General features: G+C 40.9%; 1 protein-coding gene and 1 non-coding gene across 2 annotated transcripts in view; one reads left to right on the forward strand and one right to left on the reverse strand.

Annotated features, from left to right (window-relative positions):
* FREM3 (FRAS1 related extracellular matrix 3) overlaps positions 1-24,504 on the forward strand; it is a 90,950-nt gene that overhangs the window by 46,465 nt on the left and 19,981 nt on the right. Inside the window, exons 3-5 of the mRNA XM_007091774.3 lie at positions 11,185-11,331; positions 14,739-14,969; positions 17,928-18,053. Coding sequence (XP_007091836.2) covers positions 11,185-11,331; positions 14,739-14,969; positions 17,928-18,053 — 504 coding nt within the window. The remainder of the gene's footprint in view (positions 1-11,184; positions 11,332-14,738; positions 14,970-17,927; positions 18,054-24,504) is intronic.
* On the reverse strand, positions 2,922-3,027 carry LOC122238224. Its single transcript, XR_006217184.1, has one exon. It is a non-coding gene; the product is annotated as a U6 spliceosomal RNA (small nuclear RNA).

Raw genomic sequence — 24,504 nt, forward strand, 5'->3', positions numbered from 1 at the left:
CTGCTGTCCTCTATACTGTTTTCAAGCCCAGCGATTAATTTTATGACTATTATTCTAAATTCACTTTCTGTTATATCATTTAAATCCTTTTTGATCAGTTCATTAGCTGTTGTTATTTCCTGGAGATTCTTCTGAGGGGAATTCTTCCTTTTGGTCATTTTAGATAGTCCCTGGAGTGGTGCAGACCTGCAGGGCACTTCCCCTGTGCTGTGGTGTATAACTGGAGTTGGTGGGCAGGGCCGCAGTCAGACCTGATGTCTGCCCCCAGCCCACCGCTGGGGCTGCAGTCAGACTGGTGTGTGCCTTCTCTTCCCCTCTCCTAGGGGCGGGATTCACTGGGGTGGCGTGGCCCATCTGGGCTACTGCACACTGCCAGGCTTGTGGTGCTGGGGATCTGGCGTATTAGCTGGGGTGGGTAGGCAAGGTGCACGGGGGCAGGAGGGGCAGGCTTAACTTGCTTCTCCTTAGGTGATCCACTTCAGGAGGGGCCCTGTGGCAGTGGAAGGGAGTCAGATCCTCTGCCGGAGGTTTGGCTCTGCAGAAGCACAGCGTTGGTTGTTTGGGCAGAGCGAGTAAGTTCCCTGGCAGGAACCGGTTCCCTTTGGGATTTTGGCTGGGGGATGGGTGAGGGAGATGGCGCTGGTGAGTGCCTTTGTTCCCCGCCAAACTGAGCTCTGTCGTCCTGTCCCGGGGTTCAGCAACTCTCCCTCCTGTTGTTCTCCAGCCTTCCCGCTCTTCGAGCAGAGCTGTTAACTTACAACCTCCCAGATGCTAAGTCCCGCTTGCTGTCACAACACACTCTGTCTGGCCCCTCAGCTTTTGCAAGCCAGACTCAGGTGCTCTGCTTGGTCGGCAGGCCACCCCTCCGCCCCGGCTCCCTCCTGCCAGTCCATGCAGCGTGCACCGCCTCGCCGTCCTTCCTACCCTCTTCCGTGGGCCTCTCGTCTGCGCTTGACTCCGGAGACTCCGTTCTGCTAATCCTCTGGCGGTTTTCTGGGTTATTTAGGCAAGTGTAGGTGAAATCTAAGTGATCAGCAGGACGCGCGGTGAGCCCAGCGTCCTCCTATGCCGCCACCTTCCTACTGATCAGAAAGGTTTTAATTCCATCCCTCTTTGGAGAGAAAGAACAGTGAGGTTCTGAGAAAGACCCTCTTGCTTTCTCTGGCTCTATCTAGATGGTATCCAAAAATGAGAATGATTGTTCTGATCTCCAAAGAGGAATTTGCTGTATGTATTGCATTGGTCTGCATTGCATTGCATAATATTACATTATATTACATTACATTACATTACATTTACATTCTCTGGAAGGAAGAGTTTGCTTCAACATCCTCCTTGAATCCTGTAGAGTCTTGAGAAGGAAGAAGGCACAATGTTTTCTCCCTTTCAGTTATGCCATGTGGAGCCCCAACTCCCAAAGAGAAATGGCCATTGCATGTGATCATGCAATTGGTGTATTTTTTCTTTCCTTCTAGTTGGAAACTTCTGCTAATACAGTCTCATCCTTTTTTTAATATTCTAAAGTCTTCCTTTGAGAGTACTTTGGGTAGTTTTGTTTTGTGTCAAGGGCAGGATGTGGTGCCCCTATTGAGGCATGCAAAACAATCGAAGAAAAGCTTCTGGTCTTTACTTTTCCCCCCTGCTTCCACTGCAGTAATATTGAAGAACTCTATTTTAAGAAGGCGAGAAAGGGCACAGATAACTTGTATTGTCATACATAGCAATAACATGTTGGGTTTTTATTCTTCAAAATGGAGAGCCAAATATATCATCAAGACAGTTTGGGGACATCTTCAAAAAGAATACCAAACACCTCTGTCACACTGCATTACACCTGCCGCCCCTGTAGCCCCTCCCACCTGGCGGTGAACACAAAGATCTCTTCCTCCATCACCTGCCCACACATTTCCAAAGACTGCATAAGTGAATATAGAAACACGGTCTGGGAAGTAACATTGCTGTAGCTTAGAAGAACACAATGAGAGAAATGACTATAGATAGCTCATCTGTTTGCTTTTTAGTTTTCCCCTCCTTTTCTGAAAAACCTGATTTGCACAAAACAACCTGTTGTTCCTCAAGAAGAGGATGGACATGCACCTGTGTGTTGGGGACTCCAAAAGGAGGGCCACCTCTCCTCCCCTGCTTTGGGTCATGGGTGGTCACACCCTGAATCATTGAAGGAAGAATCAGGCAGGCCCATGGAATTACTGAATAGAAGTGAATTATGCAAAAGAAAAGAGGGTGGAATAATATCCTTGTGCAGGAAGGGGATGTGGCATATCTCACCCAACAAAGAACATGGTTTTAAATTGCTACTCACAACTCCAGGAACACTGGAGACAGCTAGGGAAAGAAAATGGAAGTTGGTCTGACATGCAATTTGACTTTTTCTCTTACCTAATTTTGTTAATTCTTCCATCTCAAGTTACTTTCTTTTCCCTGAAATTATACCTCTACTGGGGAAGAATACATTATATTTATTATAGTTCTATTCTGTAGACATGCAACTTAGCTATACGCATCAAGCCTCAAACACATTTCATCACAATGAGGCACTGTGAAGCATTTTCCAAAGAAAAATGGTATTAACTGACACTACGTGAAAATTGATAGTGATAGGTATTATGATGAGGTGGTGCTTATGGAAGTCAGATACATTTTAAAGTTGGTGGCTGTAGAAGTTAAATGCTTATGACAATGAACCTATTTGAAAATGTCATGGAGTATTAAAAAACATGAGTATGATATTAGATTTTCATTGGGTAATTATTAAACATTTGAGATCAAATATCCTATTCAACTAAATCTTTTTTCAGGCTCAAGGCCATAAGCCATTAACATTTGACAATGACTGCTACCTTATCCTTTAGTACTTGATTTGACTCATTTGAGAGTCAGCATTTATTTGTTTTTATTTTTTTCTCAACATGGAATGCTTCATGAATTTCTATGTCATCCTCACACAGGGCCATGCTAATGTTCTCTGTATTGTTCCAATTTTAGTATATTTAGTATATGTGCTGCCAAAGCAAGCATGAGAGTCAGCATTTATTTTAGATGTATTTTCAAAATTGTCTTTAGCAATACATAATCTATTTTTCATTTTAAGGTGTTTTCCAATCATTTCATTTGAAAAGAAGAGATTATATCAGAAACCAAAATTGGTACCTATGTTACATCAAAATTAGATCTTCCTGAATATAGTATTTGGGTAAAACACTTAGGATATATTTCCTTTAAAAAAAAAAAACTCAATGGGAGATAATTATGAAAATGTAAATACATTATGCCCTTCAATTCAAGAAGCTTGAAATTCTGCAGTTCTTTTCTCCATTATTACTTCCAATTGCTTTCTAAGCCATTGCCATTCCAAAATTCACTTTTCTACTTCTCTTCACCTCACTGTGCACTCAGATCTTTTCCTCATCCAGACTGGTCCTGTCAGTTCCTATTCCCTGACTCCTATCTCTTCCATCTTGTTTGTCTCTTATTTTTCTTCTTTCACATTGGCAGATTGCACACTTCCTAGCCCAGAGCTCCACATGTATCAGGCACTTGGGACATGTTGGTCCTGTTTACCCTCATCCTACATCCCCCATTATGAGCTTATATGTTCTGTTTAGAACATTAGAGCATTAATTTTGTTCTACATAGTTCTTTTCTTAATAATTCATTCTCCTGACTCATGAAGGGGGAAAAAGGAACTTAATAATAATAGCTCAAACCATAAAAATGACGTGCCCACACTTCCCCACCTACATGGTCTCTCCCATCCAATGCCTCCTGTGCCCCTGTCTACCACAGTCTTACAGATGGGGGAGCAGGGATGGAGGCACCTGCCTATGGCACAGAGATCACGTGTGGGAGGGCTGCCTCTGGTCTTCCCACCTAAACTTAACGACCTGATGCTTCCATTTCAATAGCTGCCCAGGAAAAAAGTGTGATGGTTAATCAGATTCAATGAATATCGCTCTTGTCCCCAACTTTAAACTCTGATTTGTCCACAGGAAAAATAGTTTTAATGTCCTTGATATTGTATTCTTCTGATTTTCCTCAGATTAACTTAGATTCAGGCTACCTTCTGAAGTCAACAGGGAATGTTTGATTATCAATGTCAAATTCAAATCCAAAATGTTTCATTTGTCATTCTCCCAAAATAGGAGTATGAAATATAGGAACATTTAAAAAAAATTTTTAACATTTATTTATTTTTGAGAGACAGAGAGAAGCAGAGCATGAGCAGGGGAGGGGGAGAGAGAGAGAGATACAGAATCTGAAGCAGGCTCCAGGCTCTGAGCTGTTTGTTATCACAGAGCCTGATGTGGGGCTCGAACTCAAGAACTGCAAGATCATGACCTGAGCTGAAGTCGGACACTCAACTGACTGAGCCACCCAGGTGCCCCAATAGGAACATTTTTTATCAGAGATGCAGTAACATCCTTTAATTTCATCTGCACCAGTGGTTCTCAATGAAAGATTATTTTTCTCCCTAGGGGACATTTGGCAATGTCTAGAGACTTTTTTTTTTTTATTATTGTTACAATTGGAGGATAGGGGTAGGTGAGAGACTGCTGTCGGTTTCTAGTAGGAAGAGGTCAAGGATACTGCTAAACATCCTACAATCCGAAGGACAGCCCCTCACAACAAAGAATTATCCAGCCTAAATGTCAATAGTATTGAGGTTGAAAAATGCTGCCCTAGAGTATAACTAGATATGTAGCTGTTATCATTTGATATAGCAAATAACAAAGTATCATCCTTTGATAAGAAGATTATGGTTTGCTTGAAACTCTCCTTTTTTTTTTTTTTTTTTACTTCTGGATGGTAGTTTTATATCAGACTTACACAGTGGGATGAAACTAACTCAAAGGCTTCTTATTTTCCATTTTGTTACTTATTTTCCTTCACTGGCTCCCAAACGCAACTGTCCCCAACGTTTAGTTCTTGATCTTCTTCTTTTTTTTTTTTTACAGTTACTTCCTTATTGAAATACATAACATCATCTATGCAAAGTCTTTCATAAATTGGACTTTCATGCAATCCAACGTCTGCATTCTTATTCATTATACATTAAACCACCTCTCATTATTTGGGATGTAATTGTTAATGCATCAGCTGGCTGCCTGCCTGCTTCTGGGTCCAGGGGAAGAAGCTGCACCTGTGAAGAGTGCTACCAACTGAAGCCTGGGAGGGCACAGCTAAGGCCTAGGCAACCATCCTCTCTGGCCCCCACTGGAAAGGATCATAGTCACATCCCACACCTCCTCTCCTCCTCAGAATGCCCTGACTTCCAAAGCTAAGGGCCCTGTAACTGACCCTCACAGGTGGGACCTCCATCTTAGCAGGGGCTCCCTGGCCATTCCAACCACTTCCTCTTTCTTATATTCCAATCCCTTCTACCCCCCACTCCCAACCCTTTCCCCAGCAAGTGATGGTGCATAGCCAACCAATAGGAGAGACTAAGTCAGAGCCACACATGCAAGTCAAGGTGACTGGTAGAGACCAAGTCCTTTCCTCCACATTGCCTCCTGGCTTGGCTCCTGTTTCAAAGTCCAGGGACCAACCGGTCTGAGAGTAGAAAAGGGCAATGCCTGAATCAGCTTCTTCAAGGCCCAGGATGTCTGATGTCAGGTGCTCAGCCAGGATCATACTACTCTAAAGACAGTGTCTAAGAGGCAGTGTCTGACAAAGTACAAAAATTGTATAATATAGGAGCATCTGGGTGGCTCAGTCAGTTAAGCATCTGACTCTTGATTTCGGCTTAGGTTATGATCTCACAGTTTCATGAGTTCTAGCTCCACATCGGGCTCCACCCTGACTCTTCAGAGCTTGCTTGGGATTCTCTCTCTCCTCTCTCTGTCCCTCCCCATCTTGGACTCTCTCTGTCTCTCTCAAATAAATAAACAAAAAAATTACAAAAATTGGGGTGCCTGGGGGGAGCCTGGGTGGCTCAGTCAGTTAAGCATCCGACTTCGGCTCAAGCTATGATCTCTCAGTCCTTGGGTTCCAGCCTTGCGTCAGGCTATGTGCTGACAGCTCGGAGCCTGGAGCCTGCTTTGGATTCTGTGTCTGTCTGTCTCTCCCCCGCTCGTACTCTACACATCTCTCTCTCTCTCTCTCTCTCTCTCTCTCTCTCAAAATCTCAAAAATAAATAAACATTAAAAATTTTTTTAAAAAACTGGGGCGCTTGGGTGGCTCAGTCGGTTGACTTCGGCTCAGGTCACGATCTCACAGTTTGTGAGTTCGAGCCCTGCATCGGGCTCTGTGCTGACAGCTCGATCCTGGAGCCTGCTTTGGATTCTGCGTCTCGTCTCTCTGCCCCTCCCCCACTTGTGTTCTGTCTCTGTCTCTGTCTCTCAAAAATGTAAAAATAAATGTAAAAAAAATTTTTTTAATTATAAAAATTTTATAATATATATTTAGCTCTTTATTGTTATTTTGAAAAACTGGACTTTAAAACTCCCTCTCAGAGACTCCCTGTATTACAGTACACCCAAATATACATTTCTTGCCTTTGTCCGTTCCTGAAACTTTTTCCCAAATCTCCAAGTATCCAAAATAACTGATGAACTTTTCCTTTGGACTTCTTATCATCCCTTCAAAGCCAAATCTGAAATTAAACTCCCAAGTTGTCTTCCCCTCCTAACTTCTCTATGTCTGCTCATATTACACAATTCCTCCAGCTGCCCGATTTAAGCTCAGAGTCCCTCTCTGACAGCCTTCCTCACGTGTTCTGGCTTCTCATCCCCCAAACCTGTCAATTCTCCTTTATTCTCTCTAAACTGTCCATTTCTTCTCCACTATCACCGCCCAATGCTTAGGCCCTTACTGTCTCATGAAATCTGTCCACACCCTCTCTGAAGAAATTATACCTTGTGTCAAGTGACAAAAATAATACAATTGAGCAACCAGTTTGATATCCTTTATTCAAGAGAAGGCCATTCATGGACTGGGGGAGGCAGTGCCTCACAAGCAATGGAACACTTCCCACAGGATTTGGGCGCGAGGGCAAGTCTCATAGAGCATTAGAAGAGGCAGCCCGGAAACAGTGCATGGTTGGCTGGGAGGCTGGGGATTTCCTTATAAGGCTCACATTTCCCTTTTGAAGTATTTGAGTAGCCAAAGTTGAGTTGGAGGCTTGTATGTTGAGTTTCCTTGACAGGAGTTTCCAGTAAGCACAGGCTGACTTAGGTTTAGATTTTGTGACATGGACTGGGCCACTGGTCCATTTTGTGGGTCCTGATATACAAATTAACTTTATCACTTGCATGTCTTTTGATCCACAACACTTAGCACAAATCTTAGCACTGTGTTTGCTGATTGGTTAGAATTTAAAGTAATTATTTATAGGATGTGTAAATGAGCAAACAAATGGTCTTCTGTACCTAACTGATTTATACATTTAAAAGTACTGATTTGTACTTATTTTCTCCTGCTTCTCCATTAAATTATGTGCATCGAAGTCAGTATAACCTTAATGTGACCACTTTCTTTGAGTGCCTACTGTGTGCCAGGCATCATTCGTCGTCATTTTTACCTTTACTATCCCGGGTAATCCTTACAGCTCTGAGGAAGATATTATTCCTGTCATTGTTATTGTTATCATGCTCATTTAACAGGCAAGGAATCTATAATTCAATGGTACTTGGTAACTTTTCTGAGTCCATATAGCTAATTAGTAGCAGAGTGGTCACTTGACACGATATCCAAAATCCCTGCTGTTTCTGTGCCATGTGGCTGCTTCTTGGGATTATCTGTACATTTTATTTTAAGAATCTGAGTACAGAAAAACTATTGGTGACAAGAATGTAAAAGGGCCCTCTACTATTTTCACCTAGTTTTTGCATCCTGATGTTAGGACACAAATACCATTTAGATATCTAAATCTTCGAGCGCTTTTCACTAAGAACTGCCTTCCTCCTCAACCTCACACTGCAGCCAGGCCACACCTAATAACACCACAGCTACCCACACCCAAGCTTGACCATTGAAATGCCATGAGGCTAATCTATCTCTGCTGGTCATGTGAAATAAAGATAAGCAAATCAGGATACATGGGGGACACGCAGGATACATGCATGGACAAGTGGAGAAAGCTAGCTGGTATTCAGAGAATACAGAATGAAGCAAACACCCAGAGAGAAGTCTTAACAAGAAGCCATGTGGATCTAGGGGGCAGAAACTTAGGGTAGCTGCTAGAGTCTAAAGATTTTCAGACCCCGTTTTTTGAGAAATCCATATCATATACATTTGGGATGTGAAAATATTTTTGTCTCTACTTGTTGATCCTTTTTCATCATGGATATTTTGATTCGGAGAATCTTGTTTGCAATAGATTTTGCCCATTTCCATTTTTTAAAAAATGTTTATTTATTATTTTTGATAGAGAACAAGTGGGGAAAGGGCAGAGAGAGAGGGAGACAGAGGATCTGAAGTGGGCTCTGTGCTAACAGCAGAGAGCCCAACATGGGGCTCAAACTCACCAACTGTGAGATTATGACCTGAGCTGAAGTTGGACGCTCAACTGACTGAGCCACCCAGGTGCTCCTTGCCCATTTCCCTTTTGAAGCATTTGAGTTGCATTGATCCAGGAGCATTAATCATAGGAGTGGCACTCAGAGTCAAAACCAGAGCACAGGACTAGAAGTCTGCAGTCCAGACAAGACCTTGCCACTACCCTGCACAGACCTGGCCCAGTTACTTTATTGTCCTGAAACTACTTGCCTAGATATACAATGAGACTAATATTTGTCCTACTCTGTAGTATGGTTATCAGAACAAACTAAAGCTTATATGACAGAACTTCAAAAAAGAGTAAACTTAAAGTATTATTTTGACTCATGATTTCAAAATCAAAACAAAACTACATACTTGATGAATTTAAGTGGTTTCAAACTAGAAACAAGACCAGTATCATATCTTTAAATAACATAAAAGGATTTCTGGTATATTTGTCTTACACTTTTCTGTACTTATTAAAATATCCACAGTAATATCAATAATGTTCTTTAAAGAGAAGATAGATGGATCATAAACATGAAATTCAGCAGGTGCATTTACCTTGCATTTATATATCAGTGCGTTCCTGGTGCACCAAATGAGCACAACTTGTGATGTAACCAAATTATGATTTTAGCTGTATGTTCTTTTAACATTTTTTTTCAGTGGTGGTGCTGGGAGGAAAGGTTCTTCCCTTCCTCCTACAATGGATACTTGGCAGTCACACAACTTTTCTAATCACTCTCAGATAAAAACATCTTACAGCCATATTAAATCAAAAACACAGTGTCAGTCTGGTCATTAGAATTCACAGCCCGAAGCAATAATTAAATCAGAACTTGTTCTGTGTTATGCCTTCTCTGCAGCTATTAGCCAGAGCTGGGACAAGGGGGGAGGGCAGAGGCCATCTTCTGCTCTTCCCATGTTCATGTTCTCCTGGCTTCCTAGCAAAGCTTTGATCCTTCGGCTAGCCCCAGAGAGAGGGGAGATGGGGGACAGAGCATAGTCTGGTGTGGCAAGTATTGTTGCATCCGATGTTGGGGCCCCTGGATGGCAACTATTTAACAGCGACTCTTTCTTCAGTTGGTGTTTTCATGAGTCCCTTAAAGAGTCCTGACTATGGAACATGCAGTTCCTCATCTTTCACCGTTTCTGCAGTTGACAGGGATCTGGTGGTCAGCTTCCAGCTTCCCACTGGGATTGCATTGCCTCCTCGACAGGTTCTGTTGGGCAGATGACCCACCTCCGGCCCACACGCATGTCTCCTTGTCCCAGTCTTCATGGTACTTAATTACTTCCCAAAAGCAGGCCTCTCCACTCTCCCTACCCTGCCAAAGCCACATGAACTTTTTTGGTAATGCATCAGTCACATGAAGGACATGTCAGCTCTCTAACAGGTTCATTGAAGCCCACTCTCCCTGGGCTGGAGGTGAAGAATGTAGCTCTACTCCTTGCCCACACCCTACTTGGGTGATGGTAGAGATGCCCATCAGCTTTTTCTAAAGTACTCTCTTTACAAATCCTCCATTCTTGTTCTACATGTTGCCTTTTTATGATATGCTCGATCTGATTTAGGGGTTTAGTAGTTGTGGAACTGGTTAGTAAAGCTTTCTGTTGTAAACTTTGTAGGTGGTAGTCTGCCTATACTCACTTTGTTAGCTCATATCTATTATATTGGTGCCTCAGTTTCAACTGAGGCCTAGAGAGTCCTATTTCAACATCCTTTTACAAGTGATTATTTGTAACAATGGCTCTCCAGTGGAGGGAAACCTGCTCTTTCTTCCAATCCACACACATTGCACAGGCTCAATATGGAGCCAGGTTAATCATCATCAAAGAAGCCTGTGACCCAGTATGGACAAGAGGAAATAAGATAGACCCCCTATATCCTTGTCTCTTACAGTCCACTTGGACAGTTTTTAAACAGTAAGAATCTGAGTTCAGGTGCCTGGGTGGCTCATTCTGTTAAGCATCCGACGTCAGCTCAGGTCATGGTCTCGCAGTTTGTGAGTTTGAGCCCCTCATTAGGCTCTGTGTTGACAGCTCAGAGCCTGGAACCTACTTCAGATTCTGTGTCTCCCTCTCTCTCTGCCCCTCCCCTGCTCATGGTCTGTCTCTCTCAGTCTCTCTCTCTCTTTCTCTCAAAAATAAATAAACATTAAGAAAAAATAAGAAGAAAAAAAGAATCTGAGTTCAAGACATCATACCAGATCCTCACAGTAATAAAATAAGGAAATATAATGTGGGCACTGTGTTCGGGGAAATTGTAGCCTATTGTGAGAGCAAATGGATATATAAACAATACAAAAGAGTATATCAGAAGGCAGAGAAAGAAAATGAGGGGAGAAAGGAAGCAAACAAAGGAAACAGTGAGCAAAAGATGGGAGTGTTGAATATGAGTGAAATTTAAAACTACCAAGCTTTGGTTCTTTGGAACCCTAATGTGTAAGACCTTTTAGGAATAGACTCAGGTTAATAATCCTGCATTAAGCAGGGGGAACAGGGCCTCACATAGGGCTCATGACATTCTCTAGAAAAGCGAAGCACTTCTTTCTCTATAAAAAAGGAGCATGTATTTTGAAACCCTTGGCTTTAGAAGCAAAATGCAAACCCTGCATTAGATGATTTTTCTATCTAATTCTCTCACTGTCATCCAACTTCTCCTTTACCCTTACCAATTGCAGGAGGAAATAAGCTAACACATCAACCTTTCCATCTGAACTGGGCTTGGATTTCTCTGGAGAAAGAATACTACATTGTGGATGAAGACTCCACGTTCTTAGAAGTGACCCTCACGCGCAGAGGGTATCTTGAAGAAACATCCTTTATCAGTGAGTAAATTTGGATTGGTTGATGGTAATAGGTAACAGAAACATGACATCTAAGCTTGGAAACAATTATGAGAGAACAGATTGGAAGAGAATCAGCAACCGATTTGGGGAAACTTCTAAAGAAAATGTATGGAATGGTGCCATAGTTTTTACTCAATGTGAGTTATGGGCTTAAATATACACTCCAACTTTTCATCCTCCTCCTCCTGTTGGGACTTTCCTGGAAGGTTACATTATTTCTCTTTCCAACCCAGAAGATGCCAGGAAAATTTCATAGCTACATATCACAATCCCCAAGTCACTCAGTTTCTTTTCAAGTTGTTTTTAAGCATATAATACATGATTATGCTTAGTTCCAGCTATTTCTTTTGAACAATTATTTGTGAGTACATGGTAATTATTATGTTTTGTTGTATTCTTTTGATTATATATAATTGTTTTCACCCTGCTATTAGATTATAAATTCCTCCAAAACATGTACAGCATCAAATTTTTCTATGTTCTACAACTTGGGGTAAACAGATATATAATGACTACATAATACATGTCATTATCATCATTAATTATTAACAATAATTTTTGTAATAATGCATTAGATTTTTATAATATCTGTAGCTGCCAAAACTTTCAGAGATCATTTTGTCTTTATTTTTCGCTAACTATTGACAAGACAGATAGGAGTGTGTTATCTTCATTTTACAAATGAGCTTCCTGAGTTTCCCAGACATTCGGAATCGAGAGACCTGCCAACATATCAAAACTATTTGGAGAGAAGCCAGGAAGGACACGGCTGAGAACAGGCAATTAAGAAAAGACAAGCTTTTCCCTAGTCTCCTCTCCAGGCCTGAGGCTCTGGGATCAGACTGTTCCCCCAGGAAAAGAGGTCAGCATAAGAACACTCTGATTTCTGGGTGGTCCTCAGCCTTAGTCTATGCTGCGGGTTACTTTCTCAACACACAGTAGAACTTACTGCAGGAACTTCAGGTGAAATATGCCTCCTTTTTCTTTTAGGGTTCTGTCTTTATAATTCTTTATCTCAGGGATTTCTCATAGGCACAAGATTGGGGTTAGTATGTCAAGAAGTATTTTCATATCCTGCCTAAGGAAAAAACTCATCTATCTGCCCAGAACCATTTGGATGGTTATAGAGTAAACTCTTCAGAGAGATGTCCCCAGCCTCCCTATCTGAACCAGCCCCTACACAGGTGCTATCCCCATGTCCTGCTTTATTCTACATGGACCATCCCTGGCATGCCTCATATGTCCATCTGTCCACTGTCTGTCTTCCTCAGTAGATTTCCAGCTCCACTAGGGCAGGTACTACATCCTGGGTAATTCTGAAAACAGCATGGGGCATATGGTAGTCACCCATGTATTGTTAAGTAAACTACATACAGTCAACTCTTCTGTCCTACAAAACACTACTTAAAACCACATCAACACCAAAGTAGGGAACCTTAGTGCTGCAAGAAGTCCATCTAATCCCTTCACCCATGCTGGGGCTGGCAGTCAAAGTGAAGGAGCTAGAAGAAAACAAGACAAAGCAAAACAAAACAAACCAACTGTGGGGTTTGAATTCCTGCTCTGATACATATTGTTTTTTGTGATGCTTTAATGACCTTCAATGTCTTTATCTGTAAAATATCCATCTCAAGATTCGTAGATTAAATATGATGTGTGTAATTCAATCTAACATAGTCCCTGGCACACATTAAATACTTAATAAATGTTAAATATCATTATTATATCATGGCACTCAAAATCAAACAGAATTGAAATCACTTGTTTATCTTCCCTTGTAAACCTCTTTTTTTTTATAATTTATTTATTTTTGAGAGGAGGGGAAGGTCAGAGAAAGGGAGAGAGAGAAAGAATCCCAAGCAGGCTCTGCACTGTCAATGCAGATCCCGATGTGGGGCTCAAACTCACAAACTATGAGATCATGACCTGAGCCAAAATCAAGAGCAGATGCTCAACCGACTGAGCCACCCAGGCCACCCCGTCTTCTAAACCTCTTAAAGGGTAGTGGTGGCTGTACCTCAGCATTGCATTCTTAGCACGTCACACAGAGTGCTCACCAAATATTAAGTAGTCATGTTCCTATTCAATTTATACAGCAGTACCCCCTACCTCTGCTTAAGCTGTGGCTAAGGACAACAGACACTCCCTCTTCTTATTTTCTCCAATTCCAACATGTGGCCAGAGGAGGCTCTTCCTAAATATTGAGCATTCATTCTTGGTTACCAAACTAGTATTGATGCAAGCTTTCTTCAACAGTTTTTAAAAGTCAACACAAGCTCTCTTACCTTGGAAATTATTCTCACACTCTATAGATGTGGGTGTCTTTGAAAAGATACCAGATTCTCTGAGAATGAGTCAGAGGAAAGGGCAAAAGGAGTTATTCAGCTCATTTTATGTAAAGCTTTCCACAATAGCTGGTGTCAAGTCATAATATTCAATTTCATACACTAGAACAACTACAGAGTCTTCACCTTATAATGAGAACTAAAGTGATGAGGTGTAGGTATTCTTGCTGCATTAGGCTTTCTTTGGGATGTTGGAATCAAACCAAACAATCTAGAATACTGCTTGAACATTTTGTGGTGTGGGGAGGCTCTATTCAGCCTGGATAGAGTAGCACCTTTTACCCTCGTACCTCACATTGAGTACTTTAACACTGTGTTGCTGGTGTTCAGTTTCTTCAGTGAGTCTCTGATTTCCTATTTCCTCACAGACCTCAGATCTATCCCCTTCTCTCCATTTTCACCAACAGCACCCTATGTGTCTGGAAAATTACTCACAATTCTCTTACAATCATAAATCGCTAGATACATAAGGAATCAAGCCACGAGGAGTAAAGATCTGCATGAGAAAAAAAATTAATTTAATTAATGAAAATTATTAAAATTATTAGATACAAAATATTCACTCAATAAATATTCATGGAATACTTATTACATGCCAGGCACTGTTGTAATCACCAGCAGTGCATCAGTGAACAAAACGGCCGAAGATCTCCACCTCCATATGGTGCACACACATTCTAGTGGCTTCTTTTTTAGACTCTGAACTCTCTGGAAGCTAAGACAGTTTTGTACTCATCTCTGATAAGCACCTGGTAGAGTTTGGCACATCAGATGCCCTCAATAAATATTTGTAAAATAAATAAGTTGAAGACTGTTCTCTCTTTTTGTCACTCCTCCTTCCCTGCTTTCCTCTCACTTCCCTGTACTTCTACTTACAAATACTCTTAGCCAATAAGTATAGTTTATAAATGTCTCTTGGGAACATTAAAAGAAGTAATTTCCATGTTATCTGTTTTTCAACAACAAAAGAATCTTCTTTGAAAGAAGAATATTTCTTCAGTCACTTGGCTTTACATTAATGGTCTCCCAATTCCTATTTAGGCATTGTAACCAAAGATGAAACTGCAAAGAAAGATAAAGATTTTAAAGGAAAGTCCCAGAAACATGTCCAATTCAGTCCTGGACAGACTACAGCCAAGTGGAGAGTGAGAATTATGTCTGACAATAAATATGAGGCTTCGGAGACCTTCCAGATCATTCTGTTGAACCCTGTCATGGCTGCACTGGAGTTTCCGGAAATGGCAACTGTTGAAATTGTAGACCCTGGAGATGGTACGTGGTTTCTCTTGATATGATTTATCAACCAGTACATGCTCCTGTGTCCATTGCAGGCATTATACCTCCTCCCTCGGACTCCATAAGCCACTGAATGTGTTCATACCATTTAGGATTTAAAGCTAAGTAGATCACTTAAAGGCAGTAATTTTTCCTTTGCCTCTTAAGGTATTTTTAAAGAAATAGAAATAGAAATTATTGAAATAGACATGACTTTACCAGCATCCGTTTAGAATATGCACAAGACCTTGTAGTTAACTTTCTACACACTCAGTAGGGCACAGCCTTGCCCCCAGATGGCTAATTCTCAGGGGTCATTCCAGGCCCACTATCTTCTCACAATTTTCTGGGAGCTCCCCACCAGATCAGAGGGGCACTTTAGATATCCCTTGCCCTAGATGTGGCTTCTGGGAGCAGTCAACTTGGTTTTAGTCTGTGTTCCAAAAAGTTCTGTTATAGTTGTGTATCATATTCTTGAATTCACAGATTCATTTTATTCATTTATTTGTTCGTTCATACAACAAATATCTCCCAAGAGAAAGGGGAAGAAAAGTTTTAACTAATAATTGTGCTACTTCCTGCCCCTTTTTGTAAAAGAAGAATACTCCTTAAAGGGAGGTTTTAAAATTCATCTCTGAATTTTAATTAGACACATTGATTATCACAGTAGTTGAAAGAATTCAGGTGTCACCTAGAATTGCATGACTTACTACCAGGGCATAAGTCTGAGTTAAATTCACAAGAATGCATGGAGAGTCCTCTGTATTAGTATGTCCCAAAATGCATAACAGAGAACAGTAGTATAATAGAATTTCTACAACAGGGTCAGAAAGATTTCTATGGACCAAAGAAATCTAGAAACTGTTTCAAATATCTTCCTTCCTTTGAAGCATCATAATTCATGCTAGCATATTAATGTTTCTAAAACACTCACCTGTAAAGAAACCTGTTTAACTTTGTTTAACCGGTTTTCCCAAACTAGACCATGGACTTTTTAAAAAATTTATTGTCCTTACGGAAAATCCTTTAAAATCTCTTGGTTATAGTTTTCTTGAAACACAATTTGGGAAATATTATTCTATACACTTTGCATTTTGGCAGACAAAAGTAGAAAACATTGCCCTATCACCCAGTGAAAAAATAGAAAACATTGCCCCAATACCCAATCTTATCAGTTTTATTGATAACAACACTTAGACACATGAATCAACTATGAAAGCCAAATGTTAAGATACATGGCTAAAGCAGTAAGAGTTCTGAGGTGAGAAAGTAGAGAGAACATCATAGTCCTAAGCGGTTAAACCTCCTGGAGGAGGGAGGGTTTGAGCTGAGTCTTGAAGAATAAATAAGATTTGGCATGGATAGAAAGGAGTAGCCTTTTCAAAGTGTGAAAATAGAGAACATATCTGAATAACCCAACATTAATGTATTTTTCCAAGTTTTTTCACATGACATCAATAAATTTAGCTTACTTTTAACTTCTTCCATTATGCCAGCTTTTTGAATCAAGGTATGTGAAGACAGTAGACTACCATTGGAGGGTAAAATGGAAGAAAGAAAATTATCACTTGTCTTCTTCCTCTGTAACTCAGGACCAATATTTACTTGGAGGTAGTAACTGTTGAAACTAATTTAGGCAGCAAAATAAAGAAGAAAAAAATTAACCCATAATTAACTACACAATTCAACATTGAATTCTGGGTTTTCACTTAGTAATAGTTCCAAAAGAAGAAAGTATAGTGTACAATATTTTCCCTTCTTGCTTTCAAGAGGAAGATTCTATGCGTATATATGTTATGAAGGAAAGAACTGAAGAAGTTAAATATGGTTTGATCCAGATAGTTACTTCAGTTGTCCACTTGACGCTGTGAGTAGGAACAACCCACTTTAAATTTTTATATTTTTACAACAAACACACATAAAGTGGTGCCTGGGTGGCTCAGTTGGTTGGACAGCCAACTTTGGCTCAGGTCAAAACTCATAGCTCGTGAGTTCAAGCCCCACGTTGGGCTCTGTGCTGACAGTTCAGAGCCTGGACTCTGCTTTAGATTCTGTGTCTCCCTGTCTCTCTGCCCCTCACCCACTCACACTCTGTCTTTCTCTGTCTCTCAAAAATAAATATTTTTAAAAATTTTAAACAAACACACGTATTTAATTATACAGTGTGCATGCTTAATGAAAAGCCCTGGAAAACATTGAAAAGCCCAAAGAAAAATAGTACACACAATTCCATCAACAAGAGATGACCAATATTCATATTTCAGTGAATATTCTGGTAAGGTGTATACATGCATAAATACACACACATGTGCCTGCATGCAGGTGCACACACTGGACACAGCTCAGTAAATTTAAGTGAGAATATTATTTTTAAAAATAAGGATATGAGCATATTAACTATAATTAAAATAAAAAGCCTGATTAAAAAAAAATTAAGGATAGGACCAGCAACTTATTTTTCTCAAAATATTAACTGGCCAGGTTCTTCCACACAATATCTGTCCAATAAGTGTTGAATAAAATTTTTGTTGAATAAAGCAGGGAAAAAATTTTTCTGCATTAATGAATTAGATTACCTGACCATTAAAAGCTTTTAAAAAAATAAGCAATAAAAATAAAGTAAGGGCAGAAATGTGTGATCTCTATATAAAAGACCTAAAATTTGACCTCAAAAAAAAAAAAAACCAAGACACAATTTCTGCAAGATTTTCCTTTCCATTTTAGTGCTAGCTTTCCTTTTTTAACCTTTCAAAAGCCTCCTAAACCCAATTGCGCTGCCTCTCCAGCTCCACTTAATAATAAACATTTCCTATTCCCACTCTATTTCATGTAGTCATTTGTGTTGGAGAAATATAGGGGGCAAAGACTATGTATATTTCTACTCAGGTTACAATATCACCAGTATCACCAATCCAACTGCAGTCTTGCTAAAGAGTCTTCTACCATCTTTTCTAGAATCAACAGTTTATATTCCAGAGGCAGAATACAAAATAGAGGAGCATGTTGGAGAACTTTTGATTCCTGTAAGGCGGTCTGGAGATTCTAGCCAAGAACTGATGGTCATTTGCTCTACACATGAAGGTATGAGGCTTTGTGGGGTACAGATACCCAGGAATAAGATTCTTAGGATTGTGGGGATGTGGGGAGTAGCTGAGTGGTAAGTCAAGTGCTTCGGGAGGACTGGGAAGCCTGGACCAGCCCCTGCTCTGTGCCCTGCTGCTTGACAACTTTGTAACCACATGCAGGTGCCCTAACTCCTCTGGAGCTGGTCTCATCAAACAAGGATAAAATTTTACTCAAAATTGGGATGAAAGCGAATGTTGTGACTACCTCATGAAGTTTTTTGAGGGTCAAATGAGATATTTTATGCGGGAATAGTTTAAATATGCTGGTGGAAAATATAAATAAGGGATTCTTAATTTTAATAGCTAGCATTGCATTGAAGAAACAACGCAAAGTAGTCCATATGTCTATTCAATCTCTTCTCTCTCCTCACCCCCAACAATTAAAAATACTCCCTAATTATGGGCCCGGGTGTCCTCACACCTCAAAATAACATCCCATTCTTTCTGACCTCTCCACTTCTATACAGTCAAAATTGAATTGTCCTCTGTCCAATCCCTCAAAGTCATATTTTCTCACTCATTAGAACTATGTAATAAGCAAAAAGGATGGACCTATAAGAAGACCATGCAAATGAGAAGAATAAGCTGTAAAAATAAACTACATTTTTCTATGTTCACACTAGTAGTTCACCTCTGACACCAGATGTGTGCGGGTTTTTCCCACACCAAACAATTCTCCAGTTTCTATGCACACCAGCTGAGTACCCTAAAATTCAATTCTGATGCCATCTACCTGGAGATAACACAGACCCCAAAGGGTAAGAGCTCCATCCCGGAAGACTGCCTCCACTTCAGACACCTATGTCAAGTTTAGGCTGTTAAGGTTGTTACCTGTGTTTCTGAATTACTGGGTATCAATTAGAAGTTCCCACCACCCCTGTTTGTGTTTCTAAAATTTTCTAGAATAGCTCACAGAACTCAAGAAACCATTTACTTACTAGATTACATGTTGTAAAGGACACAACTCAGGAACAGCAGATGGAAGAAATGCACAGGCAAAGTATGTGGGAAGGGGCGCAGAGCTTCCTTGTCCTCTCTGGGTGGGTCACCTTCCCAGCACCTAGACATGTTCGGCAACCCAGAAGCTCTCTAACTCCTTTGTTTAGGGTTTTTGTGGAGGCTTCATTACATAGCCATGATTGATTAAATCATTGGGCATTGGTGATTAAATTTTCTTCCAACTCCTCTCCCCTCCCTGGAGGTTAGGGAGTAAGGCTGAAAATCCCAACCCTCTAATCACTGGTTGGTTTCCCTGTCAACCAGTCTCCATCCCAAGGCTATCTAGGAGCCCTCACCTCTAGTCATCTCTTTAGCATGCAAAAAGAGACATCACTTCAAAGATTCTAAAGGTTTAAGGAGCTTGCGTACCAGGAAACAAGGACAGAAACCAAATATATATATTACTTATTATGTCACAGGCTAATTTATTCAGAGCTCACCATAGCAAGGGGATCAGCCACCATCACTTGCATTTGGCAGAGACTCAAAGGCAGGCAGAGGATTGAAATGCTTTATTGTGGAAAAAAAGGAAGCTATTCCTTGATTAGAGGCTGTTGGCATAAGGAGGCTGGGGGTCTGCATGTTAGATTAAGGAAGTATATTTGGCTTTCTCTGGTTGGTCCTAAATCGGAAGCCCGGGCAAAAATTAGAGAAGCTGGCAGTTACTAACTCCTGACCATTTGAAGCCAATTGTTACAGTGGTAGTGGTTTCACTTCATCGACTGGTTGCTGCAGAGATGGTGGGTCAGATTCCTATTTTTATATATGGTCTGACCACTCTCTGTTCATATATCCAATCTGTCCACATCTGTGCTCACACTTGCTAAACATCCAACAATGCACAGCACAGCACCCACAATTAAGAATTATATACCCAAAATATTAGTAGTGCCAAGGTTGAGGAGAGGAATGAGAATAAGTTCTCCTCTGCCCCAAGGACAAGGAATTTGGCAGTAAGCAGATAATTCATTTTGAGATTTTCAAAGCCAACTACAAGGACAAGCCCCTGTAGTACATCTTCACGATCTTCATGTTTGTGTTCAGCTGTATGTCTAGAGATGAACTGCCCTGTCGCCTATTCTGTAACTAAGACTGCCCTCTTGAAGGGATCAGCTGCACTGCCAGCTACATGTAACTTCAGAATCTCTTAAGTTTTAACCTGCTGTTCCCCCATGTGGGAAGTGAAAAGCAACAAGAAGAAATAATAAGGTGAGACAGCCTTTGAGGTCCTTGCCAGGTGATCCCTGGAAGGCTATGCTTCTCTTTCCCTCCCAAGTCCACACAGGGCTCTGGTTGAAGTCTTACAATGAATGAGGACCTGGGCATACAGGGGAGTGGCTGTAGGTGGGCCAAGAAGCTGATGGAGAAAGTGCACTCATTCTCTGCTCCACGCTTCCAGATTGGCTTCTGATACCAGTGGCATATTCTCTGTCCACACCCATACTGTCTGGAAGACAATGATTCTAGAGTTTCCCAGATGTAAATAAGAGGAATGAGGTGGTAAAAAGCCCAACTTGGAAGATCAGTTGCAATTGCTAAGTTGGAAGAGACTGCCAATGTCTGCCTATCCCTCTACTTCTGGAACGAGCTACATTGTAGAAAGACAAGCAGAGCAAACTAAGAAGTTCAGAAGATTTGGCAGTGAGCCAACTAAAATAAGGGGATGCCTCCCCCCAACATGGGAGAAGCTACACCCAGATCTAGCTTCCCATAGAACTCTTCAATGGGACCCAACTTCCAATAAGGTCTCTAGGTTCAAGACTGGGAGTCCCAGAAAACTTTCTACCTAGCTGGCACACAACTCAGACTGCTCTGCACCTGAATCTTGACCCACACAAAAGACAATTCTCATGCTTTCAGTAAAAAAAAAAATATTTTCTTCCATTTTGAGTTTATTTTTGTGAATGGTGTAAGAAAGTGGTCTAGTTTCATTCTTCTGCATGTTGTTGTCCAGTTCTCCCAGCACTATTGGTTAAAGAGACTGTCTTTTTTCCATTGGATATTCTTTCCTGCTTTGTCAAAGATTAGTTGGCCATACTTTTGTGGGTCCAATTCTCTATTATATAGAATAGAGTCTCTATTCTATTCAATTGGTCTATGTGTCTGTTTTTGTGCCAATACCATGCTGTCTTGATGATTACAGCTTTGTAGTAGAGGCTAAAGTCTGTGATTATGATGCCTCCCACTTTGGTCTTCTTCTTCGATATTACTTTGGCTATTCAGGGTCTTTTGTGGCTCCATACAAATTTTAGGATTGCTTGTTCTAGCTTCAAGAAGAATGCTGGTGCAATTTTGATTGGGATTGCACTGAATGTGCAGATTGCTTTGTGTAGTATTGACATTTTAACAATATTTATTCTTCCAATCCATGAGCACAGAATGTTTTTCCATTTTTTTGTATCATCTTCAATTTCCTTCATAAGCTTTCTATAGTTTTCAGCATACAGATCTTTTACATCTTTGGTTAGGTTTATTCCTAGGTATTTCATGATTCTTGGTACAATTGTGAAACTCCACACCCGAAAAACAAATAATCCAGTGAAGAAATGGGCAGAAGACATGAATAGACACTTCTCTAAAGAAGACATCCAGATGGCCAACAGGCACTTGAAAAGATGCTTGTCACTCCTCATCAGGGAAGTGCAAATCAAAACCACACTGAGATATCACCTCACGCCAGTCAGAGTGGCTAAAATGAACAAATCAGGAGACTACAGATGCTGGAGAGGACATGGAGAAACGGGAACCTTCTTGCACTGTTAGTGGGAATGCAAACTGGTGCAACCACTCTGGAAAACAGTGTGGAAGTTCCTCAAAAAATTAAAAATAGATCCTATGACCCAGCAATAGCACTGCTAGGAATTTATCCAAGGGATACAGGAGTGCTGATGCATTTGGGCACTTGTACCCCAATGTTTATAGCAGCACTCTCAACAATAGCCAAATTATGGAAAGAGCCTAAATGTCCATCAACTGATGAATGGATAAAGAAATTGTGGTTTATATGTACAATGGAATACTACGTGGCAATGAGAAAGAATGAAATATGGCCTTTTGTAGCAACGTGGATGGAACTTGACAGTGTTATGCTAAGTGAAATAAGTCATACAGAGAAAGATAGATACCATATGTCTTCACTTTTATGTGGATCCTGAGAAACTTAACAGAAGACCGTGGGGGAGGGGAAGGGGGAAAAAAGTTACAGAGAGGGAATGAGGCAAACCATAAGAGACTCTTAAAAACTGAGAATAAACTGAGGGTTGATGGGGGTTGGGAGGGAGGGGAAAGTGGGTGATGGGCATTGAGGAGGGCACCTGTTGAGATGAGCACTGGGTGTTGTATGGAAACCAATATGACAATAAATTTCATATTAAAAAATTTTTTTTAAGAATAAAAAGGCCAGGGTTTTCCCCTTGGAGAACAAAGCCCCGGTGTTCATGATCACATCCTGACTCTTGCACATCCTTGTGGAACAAGAACTTATAAATCTGTATGTGCATTTGAGTGGCATCGTGGTATTTATCTTCATCTAATCCCCACAGATACTTAAAAGTCTCAGGGGATGAAAGTTTAGTTTGGTCTTTTAAACCTTATAGAAGTCTCATTAAAATAAATCCTTACCCATCCTTATTTTCATGAATAAAATATACATAAGCTCTATAAACAGTGGAATGGAAAGCAAACTCATGCTTTGTACATTAGTAGGAATTCACAAATATTAGAACTGTATTACACTTACAGATGTAGATGAAATGAGTAGATGAAATGAGTGGCTATTTTTATGTTGTACTTTGATGGGGATGTCAAGTTCCCACCATTAAAGTTTCAGTCTGCCATGGCATTGCCTGAACTTGCTACCTGCCCGATTTGTGCATCATCAGTATTCTCACACAATGATATGGGGGCATCGTACTTTAAAGAAATTCTTGGGGTGCCTGGGTGGCTCAGTCGGTTGAGCATCCTACTCTTGATTTTAGCTTAGGTCATGATCCCAGGGTTGTGGGATCAAGCCCCACATGAGACTCCAACCTGAGCATGAAGCCTGCTTAGTATTCTCTCTCCCTGTCCCTCTGCCCCTCTCCCCTGCTTGCACTAAATAAGTAAATATTTAAAAAATTTATTTGGGAGAAGAAGAAGAGCTGAAGGAATAAACTCTCTCGATGAGTGAGAACTATTACTCCCTAGAGAAATGTCTTAAGCTCAAAGATACCTTGGGAAAGGATGTGTGCAAATTAGTTCTTGGCCCTGTTTTATTGTCAAGATAGATGATATCCATCTTTTTCTTCTCATTAGTTACATCCTTGTTAGGAAACTGCTCTTACTGGGAGAAAAAAAAAGGCAAATGAAGAGCAAACCACAGAACCTAAAACCAACATCCCAGGACTGGTACTGAACCATCCTGTGGTTTTGGTCAGCCCCAAGTCAAATATGTTGAGGTTTTTAAATGATCAACTTTCTCCAGTTGTAAGGGACTATGTGGTAAGCCACAAGCCACGGCCCAGCCCCACTTCTCTGATTGGTTTGTTTCTCTGGGTCATGTTAAAGAGGAGGCAGAAAGCAAATTATTCTGAGCAGGTTCCAAGTACATCCAAACAAAAGACCTTCTCTTTTTTTTCTTTAAAAAAATATTCTGGGGGCACCTGGGTGGCTCAGTCGGGTAAGCATCCGACTTTGGTTCAGGTCATGATCTCACAGTTCGTGAGTTCAAGCCCCTCATTGGGCTCTGTGCTGACAGCTCAGAGCCTGGAGCCTGCTTCAGATTCTGTGTCTCCCTTTCTCTCTGCCCCTGCCCTGCTCACACCCTGTCTCTGTCTCTCAAAAAGTGAATAAACATTAAAAAAAATTTTTTTTACTTCTGTTTCTTTGAGTATAAGTATGTTTGTAGTTTATAGAAGTTATACCTTGCATTTTGAGGGGGGGGTCCTTTGGATCATTCAGAAGTTCCTTAACTGTAGGCTTGCTGGGGGTAAACTCCTTCAGTTTTTCGTTTATCAGAACATGTTTTTATTTCAACTTCCATCTTGCAATTCTAGGTTGACGGTTATTTTCTTCCGGCATTTTGACACTTCAGCATCTTCCAGCTCCCTGTGCTGTTGTTGAAAAGCCTGCCCATGGTCTAAAGTCATCTTTGCAGTGATCTGTCTTTTCTATGCGTTCAAGATCTCACATTTGTTTGGCTGAATCTGTGAAAGATCTGAGGGCTTTACTTGAGGATGCTTTCCTCCAAGGAGGATCTGTGTTGCTTCTTCCAGGATGTAAGAGCAGCGCTGACCCAGAAACACTCCTGCTCCCCTGCATCCCCAGACTTAATTGTACAGTTTCAGATTCTGCTCTCTGATGGAGCCTCGGCCCGGGGCCCAGTGTCCCCTGAAGTGTGAGGCTGCACTCGCTGTCAGGATGACACCAGC

The sequence above is a fragment of the Panthera tigris genome, chromosome B1 (genome assembly GCF_018350195.1).
Source record: "Panthera tigris isolate Pti1 chromosome B1, P.tigris_Pti1_mat1.1, whole genome shotgun sequence".
In the NCBI taxonomy this organism is placed as follows: Eukaryota; Metazoa; Chordata; class Mammalia; order Carnivora; family Felidae; genus Panthera; species Panthera tigris.